At 41.9% G+C, this 14,342-nt stretch overlaps 1 protein-coding gene across 10 annotated transcripts in view; it reads left to right on the top strand.

Moving 5' to 3' along the window:
- The window catches only part of AKAP13 (A-kinase anchoring protein 13), a 206,665-nt gene that overhangs the window by 73,954 nt on the left and 118,369 nt on the right, over positions 1-14,342 (top strand). For all 10 annotated transcript variants that reach the window (XM_041418359.1, XM_041418364.1, XM_041418363.1 and 7 more), the window contains 2 exons: positions 1,314-1,461; positions 10,531-10,827. In XM_041418359.1, coding sequence (XP_041274293.1) covers positions 1,314-1,461; positions 10,531-10,827 — 445 coding nt within the window. The remainder of the gene's footprint in view (positions 1-1,313; positions 1,462-10,530; positions 10,828-14,342) is intronic.

The following is a 14,342-nucleotide window of genomic DNA, read 5'->3' as shown; positions in this document are numbered from 1 at the left end:
TGCAAATCAGAATTACATAATCTGCAATAACAATAACAATAATAATAAAATCTTTTCCAGATTTGCAGCTGTAACCATATGCTCAGTGGGGTGGTGGCAGAGAGCTGGCAGCTACAGCTGCTCTGTGAAACTGGGGCATCCACCTGGTTCTGATCTGCATGGACAAGGGACACAAGGTCACATCACAGACTGTTGTTCTCAGTACCTTGTAGTTTATATAATTTTTTTCAGGCTAATAAACAAAGTGTGGGGAGACCCCAGTGGCATTTAAAAGATGTGTAGATGTGGCACTTAGGGACATGGATTAGTTATGCCTTGACAGTGCTGGGTTAACCTGATGCTCTTGGAGGTCTTTTCCTACCTAAATGACTTGATTACGATATTTTCATCAAATGAAAACACTTCACTTAGTTCTGAAGTAACTGTAAGCCATCCTCTTTCCTTGCTTTTCCTTCCCCATGGAACACTGAAATTGGTTCATATTGCCCCTTTTGGGTTCATATTTCCCATGCAGATGTAGGAATTTCAGGTGTATTTACTGTACCCTTTGCCGGGTTAACTGTGATAACCATGTGCACCCTTTATAAATATAATTTTCCCTGAGAGCAAAGATGAGCTAAATGATAAAATATGCTGAAATTCTGAACTAAAACCTCCATAATACTATGCAGGAGAGTTTAACCAACAGATCATGAGAGGTTTTTTCTCAAGGCTTGAAGAACTGCTGTATTTGCATGAGCTTATAGATGAATGAGAAGAGCTACCATTGTCTGTGCCACCACAGTGTTTCTTTGTAACGAAGGTGGAAAAAAATCTCAGTTGATATGAAACTTAGGTATCTTTGTGTATTTGTGGATTGTAGATGAGAGATATGTTTAGTGATCAAGTTGGATCTCTGGTTGCAGTGCTAGCTTGGACAGGGGGAATGTGAGTGCTCAAGCAAGAATTAAAGCATTCAAATTTCTGAGGGCAGAGGCAATTTTGGCCTATCTCATTTCTGTTATGTATGTCTATATTCTGATATATATATATATATATATATATATATATTCTGTTATATATGTCTATATTCTGTTATATATGTCTATATTTCTGCATGTCTCTTCCTAGGGTTGCATTCAGCGTGTTTCCTAGATGTTGGCTGGCTTTGATACTGAGGTTGACTTAGATACCTGAAAATTAGGATGGCACTCAGTCCTATGAAAGGAGTGTATGAATGGAGAGTGTGAACCTTGTAGGAAGAGTAATTTCATTTTAGATTATGAAGTTCTTGGTCATGTAAACCTGATCTCTTTTCTTGTCCTTTTTTCTAGGGTGACTCTGTTATTACAGTGCAGCTGACTGAGGAAGATAAAGTTGAAGATGATGTAGTTTTTTATTTGGTCTTCACTGGATCAACTGTCCAACACTGCACAAGCACGAGAAAGATTAATCCTGGGAGTCTGGAGACAATTTCTCCTGGTAAACAATTGTCTTTCTTTGCATATCAATGTATCAGTCTGTGAAATTTGGTTACTACAAGTGGATTGGAAGGTAATGCTGTTTGCTTGGTTGTCTTTTTCCTCATTTACACATCCACAATGAATAGAACACGTGGTTTGGATGACTGCTTTTGCCTTTCAAAAACCTCTTACTTGATTTCACTAGAATTACATGACTTTGAGATTGCAGTTATTTAATATGTAATTTTGAGATGCTATTGTAGACTCACAGTTACACATGCACATAATAAAAGTCTTTTAAATGCAGCAGAGATGGTGGAAGATAGACTTGTAAAGTTACAGATGCTATTGCCCAAATGGTAGACGGCACAGTAAGTCTTAGCTACGCTTATCATCTGCTTGACTCGATGAGGTTCATTGCTGTCTTCCTGGTGAAATACAACCCTTTCCCCTAAATCCTGTTCCGTTCAGAGCTCACAGATCATTTTTGGAGCTCTTACAGTACAGGTGATGTGCTGCTCAGTGCCATCTCTCCATAGCTGGTTCAGTTGAGGTGGGTTTCCACATGAAAGCCCACCTCTGTTTTCATCCTTTGTGCCACCAACAAAACAAAACAAATCAGCATTTCTCTTTGGTGACTTCAGGACCGTGGGAATGAGCGTGTTCCAGGCTGCAGTCCTCACCATTAACCTTTCATTCTGACTTGTTGCTATGCAGCACATTGCTACCAGTGTGAGAAAAACGCCTGACATTTTCACTACACGCAATGTAACTCAGGCCATCAAGTGTTTTTCTTGGGTTTGTCTTTTCATCTACCTCCTAAGTATTGTTTTGTGAGAGATGCACGTGGAGTAAAATTTGGAGTTGTTTTCTCTTGGGAATGAGTAGCTAAAAGTCGGCCACTCAGTTTTTTTTTCATTTCCTCCTCTTTTAGAGCTGTTCATGTTGTTCACTTGGCTTGGGAAGAGAAGCCTTTTTATGGCTACTGGTGACTGGAGCCCCGTGCAATCAATTAGATTAGTGCTTATTTTCTCCCAGAAGAGCAAGAGGGGGTGACTCCTTCCCTGCTTTTGTGTGGTGGGTGTGGGGCTCTGCCAGCCCTGTTCAAAATGACTTCACCTCTCCCTCGGGGCTGTGGCTGCTGAGCCAAGAAAGGAACTGAAAAGCTTCAGTGTTCCCTCCAGCCCATGTGGGAGCCAGCCTGCTGGATGGGATTTCCGGGCAGGAACAACTCTTTCCCACTGCCCTTGCAGCAGTGCTGGATGTGCCCAGGGTGGTGGCTGCCAGGTGCGACCAGAGTGATGCTCTGGGCACTGCCTGTCCTGCCAGCCCCAGATGTGACTGAGTCACTGGGGAGGGCTCCCTGCAGGTCCTTTTGGTGCTGTTAGTGGGAAATCTGACACCGTTCATGATTCAAAAGGAAAAGAGGGAATTTCTCTCAATTGGTCTTTTAGCCATAATGGATTGTTTTGTTGGTGGCTTGTTTTTTTTTTACCCAGTGTGATCTTGTGGCATGTGAAGCTGGACCAGGATGGGTGCTGTCCCAAAATACAGCTTGTTTCAGACAGAGTTTTAAGGGACCTTTCAGGAAGGTAGTCTCATTCCCGCACTGTCCTGGGTGCAAGGAAGAGGTGACATCTCAGATGTAAAATAGCCATGTGGATAACACCCTCATCTGTGCTCATACCTCCTTTTGGTGAGACTGCCTAAGAAAAAAAAATACTGTGATGAAGAGGTTGTTGGGGAAAGGCAAAGCAAGATAGGGGAAAAGCCTAATATTTTTCATCCCCTCTGCTGACACCTGTGCATTTGTCCAGTGTTGTTTCAGCACTGACTACACTGATTACAGTGGAAGCATTACTTCAGTGCAGCTCTTCCTCCTCCTCCTCCTCCTCCTTCCTGGACGAACAGTGAATCTGTAATCATGTGTTTACTCTGTATGTTCCCCAGTTGCCTTGGCGATGGCTCTGGTGACTCAGAGCGTTATTTGACCTCGGAGGATTAGCCATGAACAACACACAGTGTGTGTGAGACCAGCCCTTGTTCAAACACCCAGCCCGGGGCACTTAGCAAATGCTCTGCAAGGAAACTCCTGCAAGCAGCTTTTAGCCAAAATCTCATCCTTTATTTGCAGCTACTAGCATCTTCCATTTGTTCCTGTGATGCAAGGAGTGTTGCACATCCCTGCGAGCACAGCAGCTCCTGGGGACAGCTCAGGTGCAGTAAGGAAGGGCTGATTCACTCAGGAGCCTTTCTGCCTTTCATGAAGCTCTTCTCCATCCCTTCTGGACTCCAAGGCTCTTCCCTCATTCTTTCCCCAAGTCCTCAAAATTTCATGTGATCGCCAGGAGACTTCAGATGAAGTCCATCAGCAGATGGGGTGAAAAGGGTGATGTAATTCTGTTCAAGCTGAAGTAAAACCAAGCCCACATTTGTAATTTTTGTTTCTTGAGTTTTTCTGTGGGTTTCTTGATGTACAGAAGTGTAAAAGACAGACAAATTATTTCATTGCATTTGCTGCCAAAATTAATCAGAATCTTTTAGCGAAGCTTTCAAATAAAATCACATTTGAAAAGAAATCTTAACAACATAAAGTTGTTTTAGGTGAAAAACTAGAGAAAATGAAATGGAAATACAAACTGTCAAAATACCCCATAAATTTTCATTGTATGTGAAAATTCTCTGTATCCTGAAATACTTTACCTAAATAAAAGCTTATCACTGCAGAATTAAATTACTGCTGCATCTTATGTAATTACTAGAGCAATCTGCTTCTTTCCTATGCTTTTTTATCATCAGCCTTAAGCACTGAATATATATATAACAGTATATATATCCTACTGTTCAAATGTGAGCTTTTATTTCTGTACAGAGTAAAAGAAAGGACTTCTGATTGTAAATTTATGGGAGCAGCTTTATTTTACCTGAAGATGTGGATAAATATAGATTCATCATTTGTATAAACTACAGAATACTTACCTTTATTTATGCACTTGCCCTGAAGAATGGCATGGATTATTTATCCTGCTCTGCTGTTGGCTGTGTTAATTTAAGGAAGGTAATTTCCTCTTGTAAGAAACAGATTCTCATCTGAGCTGATCAGTCATAACTTGAAGTGCCAAAATTAGCTACTGAAATTCAAGAATTAGCCAGGAGTTGATGTTTTGTGTGTTTTCAGTACCTCTTTTGCCAGCCTAAGGACACACCACGTTACATAATCCAAGCAAGCTTTTGTTTGTCTCAGTGAAAAGCTATCAAAACCTCATTTAACTGTTGGCTTTACTGTCACTGTTACAGTTCTTCTATTTCTAATTAATCTGGTTGAAATTCTCCCTAATTTAAGCAGTTTTCCTCAGTACCTGAGGCACTGTGTAGTTCTACAGTACAATTTCAAGCACTGCTGTATCAGACACAGCGTTAGGTGGCAGCTGGAGGTGTGATGGCACTGGCACTGCTCCAGTGGGGATCTCAGTGCAAAAGCTTGGTCACTGGAGTTTGGGTGTTAAGAAAGCATCAAAAGTCTGAGCAGGGAAGGAAGTAGAGATATGATACCATCTCTGTTGCTGTGGTTAACTGTTGTTGGCTGCTGAGTTTGTACTGTTGGGAAGGGATATGTCCTCTTAGGTCACAGATGCGGGTCCTCCTTGTGTTGGTCATGAACTGAGCTTTTCAGCAAGTCCTTATTCCTATAGCAGCTGAGATTGCCATAATCTCAATGCATTTTTTTCTTCCCAGCTCTGCAGGGTAGGGAGGGTAACTGAGGCCAAGCAGATTGCATGTGGTAGTGAAGGAAATCAGTGCAAAGCAGGGAAGTGAAACATTAATTGCAAGACAGCAGCCTCATCTCTTTTCTCTCTGCTAGAGCAGCTTTTTTCCCCACTGGGAAAAAACCCAACCCAGTAATAAAAATCCTCAAATCATCATCTGGCAAATAAACCAGCAGAAGACAGAATGACCTCATCACTGTCCACACAAGGCAAAAATCCCAACCACAGCTTGCTGTGGCCAGTGGAGGCCTCTGAGCATCAGGAAACTCTTGGGGAGATCTGGGGGAATTCTCTTGCAGGAACTGGTGTGCTGCGAGCTCCAGTATTTGTGTGGTGCATTTATTGCAAAAGTTTGCATGCCATCACCATAGCAGCTGTATGGTTGGACATGCATTTTGCTTTGCATTTAATGACTGGTGGTCTGGAAAGTGTGGGAGACACGGGGGAAATTTCAAATGAAATTTTGAACAGGGAGAGACAGTCCAGTAATCCAGAGCTGCAGCAGCTCCTGATGAAATAACTGAAGGGTAAGAATCACCCCATCTGTGAGCCAGGTCACCAAAACAAGAAGTAAATTTTGTGAGATATAATTGCCTCGGTGAGTACCATTGCAATGTGTTGTATCAGTCCGAGCTCTGTAATACCAAAATAGCTTTTCTCATGTTTGTTGAACTCAAAAGGTGCAGGATTCTTGTGTGGGTTTCAAAGGGGAGGAGAATCAAAACTGGAAGTAGAAGAAGGGTCTGAGAGACTGTCTGTCTGCTGGTAGCTGCCTGCCAGCAGCTTCCACAGGGCTGACACATTCCCGTTGACTCACTCTTAGCTTTCTCTCCATTCTTAAGCTAAGGCAGAGAAGCAGCTTCAGTCTTTAACTTGTTCTTAATTCCATAGCTCTCAGAGTTGTTGGTTTTTTTGTTTTTTTTCTCCTTACTTTCTTTCTGCTAGTTAAAAGGATAGACAAAAATTAATTTCACTTAGCTTGGAAATATCTTCATTTCAAACTTTTCTTTTACTGTGAAATCCTCTACATATGGTGATGCTTTATTCATTCCTACCACAGACTGTGTTTTCCCGTAAGAAACAACTCTTCATAGAAAAAGCTGTATTTCATGAATTATAATCTTTGTACTGGTAGACCAGAAGGGTAAACAAGTTGCATAACAAATGGACACTTGGCAATACCAGTTGTGGATTTGAAAATACTCTTAATTATGAAACAAAAAAACCCTTAAAATAGACTAAAACAGCATAGCCAAGAAGACTTTTTGCAGTTCATCCTCTTCGGTGTATTTAATTGCTTGAGGCAGTGTAATTAAAAGGAAGTGATGCCAGTACTAGATGACATCAGTCACAGGAAAAAGTGATTGAATCTGTGTTGAAATTATTTAAGATGTAATGTGTGGGGTCTTACACTTCTCTAGGTTTTTAGCACATCTGCAGTGTGTAAAGGCCTTTAAAAAAGTCTTTACCCACTCTTTAATCTCTCTTTCACCTTTCCAGTGACAGGTTTGAAAGGAAAAGCAGAGGCTCCTGTCCAGTGCTGGTGCTGTGCCCGTGTATGTCATAAGGCTTCCTGTGTTGCAAGAGTGAATACAGTAACTGTACATTTCACAAATGCACTTCAAAGATGGGCTCTGATTTTCAGAACCAGAGCTCAGGATTTCTGAAGCAGAAAAGAAGCACTTTCTGGGTGGTCACAGGAGATCCCTTGGCTTCCTTTACTACAAGCCACCAGATGACAACATCTCTTGGATGCATCTTGGGTGCAAATCTGAGATCCTTCATGAGGTTCACAACATTTGTTGTCTGCTTTTCCTGTCCTTAAATCTCTCTGTAAGACCTCTTTCAACTCAGCTCCACCATGGTGACTTGGAGGATGCAATTAGTCTTTAGCCACCTACCAAGCAAACCCAAACATGTCCTTCCAGCAGGGCTTTAAATAGCTGCCCAGGCTGGGGGCCCATTGTTTGATAGCTCCAATGTGAATTCTGAAAATAGGAGGTTTGGACAGGATTTCCACTTTTGGAGGAGTAGGAAATGAAATCATCTTTTAATAAAGCTCTGTTTAGGGGTGTTTTGTCTCCATGTAGGCCTTGTTTAACAAGAAGAAGTCAGAAGAGTTGAACTGCTGCCCTTTTAACTGCACTCCAGATCACAGGCACAGGTAGATGGACAGGTCTAAGCTGTACATTAACTTATCTGCTAATGACTTGCAGCTGAGAAATCTCCCCCTGTTCTCGTGCTCATTGATCTGCATCAGTACCATGTAGAGGAAGCAGTGCTATCATGCTGATACATCTCATCTCTTCAGGGATAGGAACAGACAGACTAGAGCACCATGTCTTCATTTTTCATTCTCATATTTTCCCCAGAGCAAGGTTTATTAAGTGTCCCCATTAATTCCCAGTAAGGAATTCTTCAATTCAAGAGCTCAGATCCCTTCTGGTAGTGCTGTGGGACAAGGGCCGTAGAAGTTCAGGTATTAGTCCAGGCCATTGGCTCTTTGATGTGGTGAGTAGAGTTGCCCCACTGATGGTTCCTTCAGAAGGTTCCTGTACTTGGGACATGTTTGCTCACACTGTTCCTGTAGCCATTTCAAAGCAGGGGGCAGAGACCTCTTGAGCAATCTTTCTAGTATTCTCTGCTCTTGTTACATACTGGCTCCCCTTTCATTTGAACTGCTTGACTAAAGTCAGAACCTGTCCCATGTTCTTGCCCCAATGTCTGACATCTTCTCAGATGTGAGGAAGCAGAACATCAAAGCACTGCAAGCTGTTGCCCTTCTGGAGAGCATTCCCTAGGGTTTAGCATGATCCTGTTAGATAAAAATGGATTCTCAGGTCTGTCACTTTCTTTTCTAGGCTGCATATTCAATATCTGGGGAAGTTTCAGTAGAGTCCTTGCTGGCCACAGGTCAGGACATGGTCTTTTTATCACCTTCCCTTGTGTTGCCTTTTGCAGTTGGTGTTTAACACAGGCTGCATCCAAGGGAACTTTGTGTACATCCGTGATGTGCTGCCTTAAGGAGACCACACGTCTTGACAGAGGTTTCTGTAGTTGTTGTCTCGATGGAGGAGCCTTTGCTGTCCCACAGCAGAATTGTTTGGCATTGTGACAAGTGGCTGTCCCAAATGGTTTCTCTGTAGCTGCTCGTGGGCCGTTTTGGCCTGCTGCTTCAATCCTGAAAGTCTGCTGGCAGAGCAGTTGTATTCTAGGTTATTCTGCAGATGGGATTCTTATGGGAATAGGCAGAAAATATTTTTTAAAAATTGAATAAAAGGTTTAGCTGTCCTCATGCTATTAAGAAAGCTTTTGCTGTGTTTGTTTTTTTAAAACTCTGCATTCTAGCAACCTTCTATTACTCTGAGTTAGGGAGAGCCCAGCTCGCAGGATTTGAGTCAGCTCCTGTAGGCTGTAGTGTGCATGGAGATCACTGCTTTTGTGGAAGCTGGAAACAAAATTGTCTTACCTGCTCTGTGTTTGATGTCCTTAGGAAGATCAGTAAAGCAGGAAGGTGTAGGGGGAGACATATACAGTTCTAAATGTCCTTAAAGGCAAGTTCCCTCAAAGTTGTGTCATCCTCCCCACTTCTCCCTTGAACATTTGGGGCTTTTACTGTGAGGATGAGCAGAATCTGTGAATGGGTCCCATCTGGGCAGCTGAGTACTAATACAGTGATGTATTAGAATGCACATGCAATATTTTCAAGAGCAGTAGAAGTTCTTCTTAACCCTATTCTTCGAACCAACAGCACTAGCAAATCTACTCCTTCAGCTTTCACATCATCCTCTTGCTAAAAGGTATTTGGTGCTGGAAGGATAGAAGTTTTCTCACCTTTCAGCTTCAGAGCATCCTGGTTGTATTGAGCAGTTGCAGCAACATCTCTGTGTGTTTTCCTCCCTTTCTCCACTTGCCTTTGATACCTTTCCAGCTGCATTTGCTCTCCTTAGGAAGCCACAGCCTCATCTCTGACAATTTTGCTGTTATCCGCAGTGTCCTAATAGCAGTTTTGACCTTTCAATTAACTTCAGGATTGCCTCTTTCAGTAGACAAAATCTGTACAGATGCCAAAAGCCTCAGAACAGATTTGTGAGGTTGGATGAAAGACCATGAAGATTAGGGACATATTTTCTCTTTTGTCAGGGAAATCAACAGCAAAAGGCCCCAACAGAAGAAGGAAACTTTCCCACTGACCACAAATAGGGGCTTAAATTGAATTTTCAAGCCTTTAAAAATAAATCGTCATTTTGTATTTAATTAATCAGGGTTTTGTGAATGTGGTAGTATGCTGAGGTCATGGGCAAAAAAAAAAAAAAAAAAAAAAAAAAAAAAAAAAAAAAAAAGCTTTTCCAGTAATTAGTGCAGGGTCCATGCTGTTCTGGCAAAAACAGCCATGATGTCAGTCTGAGGCTGGAACAAGAAACTGTACCACACAGTGAACTTGAAACACAAACCTTATTATTGAAGGGGCATGTCTGACAACTACAAGTTCTGGTTGTGTTGGACACATAGTATATTTTTCCTTTTAAAATTCCCAAAAGGTGTTTAGTTTGATTTGCTGTTTGGGTTTTTTTCCCCCTCAAGTTTCTGACTCAATGAAATTGCTGCCGTGCCTCCTTTCTCCTGTTTCCCTGCCCTAAATAAATAATGAAATTACCAGACTTCCAACCCTCTTGTTTTGTAAATATGGAAAGTGGCCATTTCCATGTTTTTATTTAGCAGAAGCAGCTTAGTTTTTAGTTTTGTTGTGTGAACCCAAATTCATGGGGCAGGTGCAGCAGTGAGCACACACAGGGCATGCCCAGGCAGGTCATGCTCTGGTAGCCGTGTAGACCTTTGTTTTAGATGAAATTTCAATTTGCCAAGTATTGTGTCAACATTTGTAGTACGTAGTTTTGCAGCACTCAGATTCTAGTTTCTGATGAGTTACTGAAGTCCTGCAGAGCTGCAAAAGAAAAGTTTGTCCATATAATCTGGCTTTAGGTACGTTAGCAAAATCTTTTACTTAAATTACTTAAAACTCTTGAGATTGCTCGTTGCTGTATATAAATAGCTTGAGTGGCTTACAGTTCTTGGCTTATACTCGGACAGAGAAGAGTTACACATCTTTTCCTTTTAAAATCTATAAGAAAGACTTATCTCTGATGATACATATAAATTCCAAAGACAACGTTAATTTAGAGTTGCAACCCTCAATAACTTGGTCTTATTAGATTTAATGCAAAGAGTGTGTGTGTGTCAAAGGAATTGCTCAGCTGTGTTTCCTCAACCCATGCCATTTTTCTTTTATTTTTACCATTTGTCTGAATTTTGTTTCGCAGGCCATGACTGCTGTGAGACAGTGAAGGTGGCACTTTGTGCCTCTAGAGAAGGTCACCCCGTTCTGGTTGTGGCAGAAGAGAGTTTCCAGTTTGTCCAGGATGAAGCCTACGATGCTGCCCAGTTTCTGGCCACCTGTGCTGGCAACCAGCAGGCGCTGAATTTCACACGCTTCTTGGACCGGTCAAGGCCACCTGCAGCAGACGTGGACTTCTTGGATGAGAAAGTGGCCTTGGCATTTCGACACCTGAAGCTGCCGGCAGAATGGAACGTGCTGGGAGCAGACCAGTCCCTGACCGGTGAGGACTTGTGGGGCACTGTGACATTTGCAGGTTGGGAGAGAGGTGAAAAGCCTGGGAGAAAGGGTTCCCTGCTTTGGGAGCCTGCCATGTACCTTCCAAAGGGTGTGGTGGCCTCTGTGATCAGAGATGGGATGTGATGTCCATCCACATCCCATATCTTGCCCTTAAGCCTCCTTAAAATATGTAAGATATAAAATATATCAAATATAATTGATATATTATATATACTATATATATATTATATAATATATGTTATTTTATAGAAAATAATATAATATTATATTTTCCAAATATATATATATATATATATATATTTATATTTATATATATATATTTATATAAAAAATCGTGACTCATGATTTCTCCTGCTCTTCTCTTATGAAATAGCACAAGCTGAGTGTCAGTATATTCACATATAGCCTGAAAAGATTTTTTTTGTGTGTGTAACACTGGCATGTGTATCAGCATAGTGCACACCTTGTGTGTAGAATATCTGATGCTCCTGGAAATATCCTTGTGCCAGAAATTTGGCACGTGTAGTAAATGTTCGCTTTATAGCACAGGTGCAAAACGACTGTGACATGAAAAATACATGTGGTTTTTCTTGGAGAACTTGGGGCTCTGTCCCTGAGGGTTTATATCACATCCCTGGTTGCACACAGGATGGGTTAACACTGCAGTTCCCCAAAATAAGCCAGGACAATTTTGCAAATAAGGGAAGGGTGGGAAAACTTGACCCTTAACCACAGCAATGAAGGCTACTGAGAGCTTATAAATAAATCCCAAGGATGGCCCAAAGTGTCTGGTGGCTGCTGAAACAGAAGTGCTGAGGTGTTCAGAGTGCTGGGGTGTGTCTGTGTCCTTGGAGTTCTGTTTATTTTGTCACAAGGGGGTAAAAGGAAATGCACATGGGACCAGGGGACTAGTTCCAGTATGTACAAATCCTTGCTGTAAATTTCCAGGGTATTTTGGCAAACAGTTTCACTTCAGGAATGTGACTGTGAGGCATCTGTTATCTTTTATAAAATGCAATGGCACAAACACTTGACTAGGGCTGGGATGTGGCTTGCTCAGCGCAGCAGGCTCAGTTCTGCTCACTGCAACAGAGTTTTCCACAGGAAATTTTCCTGCTTTATTTTTCTCCAGCTTGCTGACTGCTTTTGTAAAGCTCAATACAAGGACAGACAATTCCCTTGTTAGCAGACATGAAAATATTTGATCATATTTAATGGCTCCTTGATAGAAATTCAGCAGCTGTCATATGTTTACAAGGAGATAAACACTTGGTATTGTTTTCCTCTATGTCAAAGTCACTGATATTTCTTTCTGCATTTGAAAAGTGTTGTGATAATGCAGACATTTCTGGTTTAAGTGATATAAATGTGGTCACAGTGATCTTAACGAAAACTTTGAACTCTGAATTATTGTTGATTTTGCTGGAAGGCTGAGATCTGCATTTTTTAAAAATTTTATTTTGATTATTCTTTGGAAAATCAGCACTTAGGGAAACCAGGCCATAAGATTTAAGTTGGTTTGCTCAGAATTGTTTGTGTGCCAGGAAGTTGTGGTTGTGCAGGGCTCTGTATGTTAGTGGACTTGTGGAGTATCCACAGTGAGAAGGGGGAGCTCTGTAGTGCCAAATTCTGTAACTGTTGAGTGTTTCGGCATCTTGTGGTGAGGTGTGCGTAGACAGAAGTCAATAAATATAATGTCACTAAATGCAAATTCAATTCAAGAATATTAGCGCTGCAAAATATGTTCCTTTTTGTTAGAGGCAGAGTTATCTGGTAATTTTTTTTGCCAGGAGATATTTACACATAGGGAATTCAGGGGAATTTTTGTGTCTGTGACAGGAAGGATTTGCATGCAGAAGCACCCTTTCGGTCACGAAACTCTGTGGGCTGGAAGAGATGTCCCTGGTTTATGACGAAGTGCTAGATTAGAAAAACCTCTGTGCTAAAATATAAGCACCCTTTTACTGGTGCTTGTGTGTTAATTTGTGTGTGGGAGAGAGAAAAGCACTGCAGAGATTGCACTGTAGGAGTGTTTGAACAATTAGGCACATTCTGGCCAATGCCTGCAGTGGGACACCCTGTCCTGGGCTGCTTCACTACCTATGAACAGCCACTGCAATTCATGCTTCACATTTCCCTAAATGTCAGCACCAGATAACTTCAAATAACCTTCTCGAAGGAGAAAATACTATAGAAATGAGAACAAAAGAAAATGTCAGATCCCTTCTTGAAAGATGTTTAGCGCTGCCTCTGAGTTGGCACGTCTCTATGGGCTCTTGTGGGCTGGAAACAAAACGCTGCTGTTCAGTAAAACCTCTGAAGGCAGGAGCGAGCCGGGAGCCTCCCCGAGTGCCACAGCCTGATGGGGAACTGCTGCTCAGAGGAGGCTGCTGTTGTCAAACACACTGAAAGGTCAATTTTTCAAAGGCCTGAAGTAGAAGTCTAACTTTTGCAAAAGTTAGGAAGTAATGGCTTTCTGCAGGCAGAAGCTGAGGGTACGAGATGTACCGCTGAGCACAAATCCAGGCTGAATTTTGAGGAGGGGGTGGCTTTGTGTGGAGGCTTCTCCTTGCTTTTGCCTGCAGCCAGCTCTGGCCAGGCTTCGAGCAGAGGGCAGGGAGTTCACTGCTGTCACCCCAGAGGGCAGAGAGGCTGCTGGAAGTTCCACACACCTCAGTCTCCTGAGGCTGTTGAACTCATCTGCTGTGTCACTGAACAGACACAGCTGCAGAACCTGGGATGGGAACACGTAGGATAGCTGACATCAGAGATGCTTGGGCTCCATTCTCTTGCTGGGACTGGCAGAGGGTACTCAGCATTTGGTGGGATGAGCTGGGAGGCAGAAGAGAGCCTGGGACAGTGGCTGGGGAGACACAGCTGTGCTCTTCACCAGGCACACACTGTCCCTCCATAGCTGCATTCCTAGGCCTTGCTCTTGGTTATCTGTCTATCTGTATGAGCTCCAATGGCATCCACAATTTCAGAAGATCCATAATTAAGGATTAGTCTTGTTACTGTGGTATTCCAAACACAGCATTTCTTTCAGGTGCCATATAATCATGTCTGTCTTAATAATTACAAGTGCACTGTAACTTTCTAAAAAACATAGTTGTTACTGCTGTCAAAAGTGGGGCTATTTACTGTTCTCAGTGACATTTAAAGGCAGCTATTTAAATGGAACAGATTGTTACACTTTATGTCTAGAAATCAAAATTTAATATGTATCCTGAGGATGTATGCAATGTAAATACAGGACGGTGATGTTCTATTTTAAATTGCTGAAGAGAAAATAAGCTAACTAGAAAACCACAACTGAATATTTTGAGGTATGAGTAATGATTATGGCTTGTTTATGTTCCAGTGGGGTAAAAAAAAAGGAGAAAAAAATTAGGGAGGATCTGAGGCTCAGGTATGGAAAGCTTAGAGAGCTTGATTGTATCACTAGTAAACAGATCACTTTCAAAATAACTTGGAAGTAATATTCTGACAAAACCTTTG

This window comes from Onychostruthus taczanowskii, unplaced genomic scaffold (assembly GCF_017590055.1).
Source record: "Onychostruthus taczanowskii isolate IOZ18803 unplaced genomic scaffold, ASM1759005v1 scaffold6, whole genome shotgun sequence".
Classification (NCBI taxonomy): Eukaryota; Metazoa; Chordata; class Aves; order Passeriformes; family Passeridae; genus Onychostruthus; species Onychostruthus taczanowskii.
This window is presented reverse-complemented; position numbering and strand designations above follow the sequence as displayed.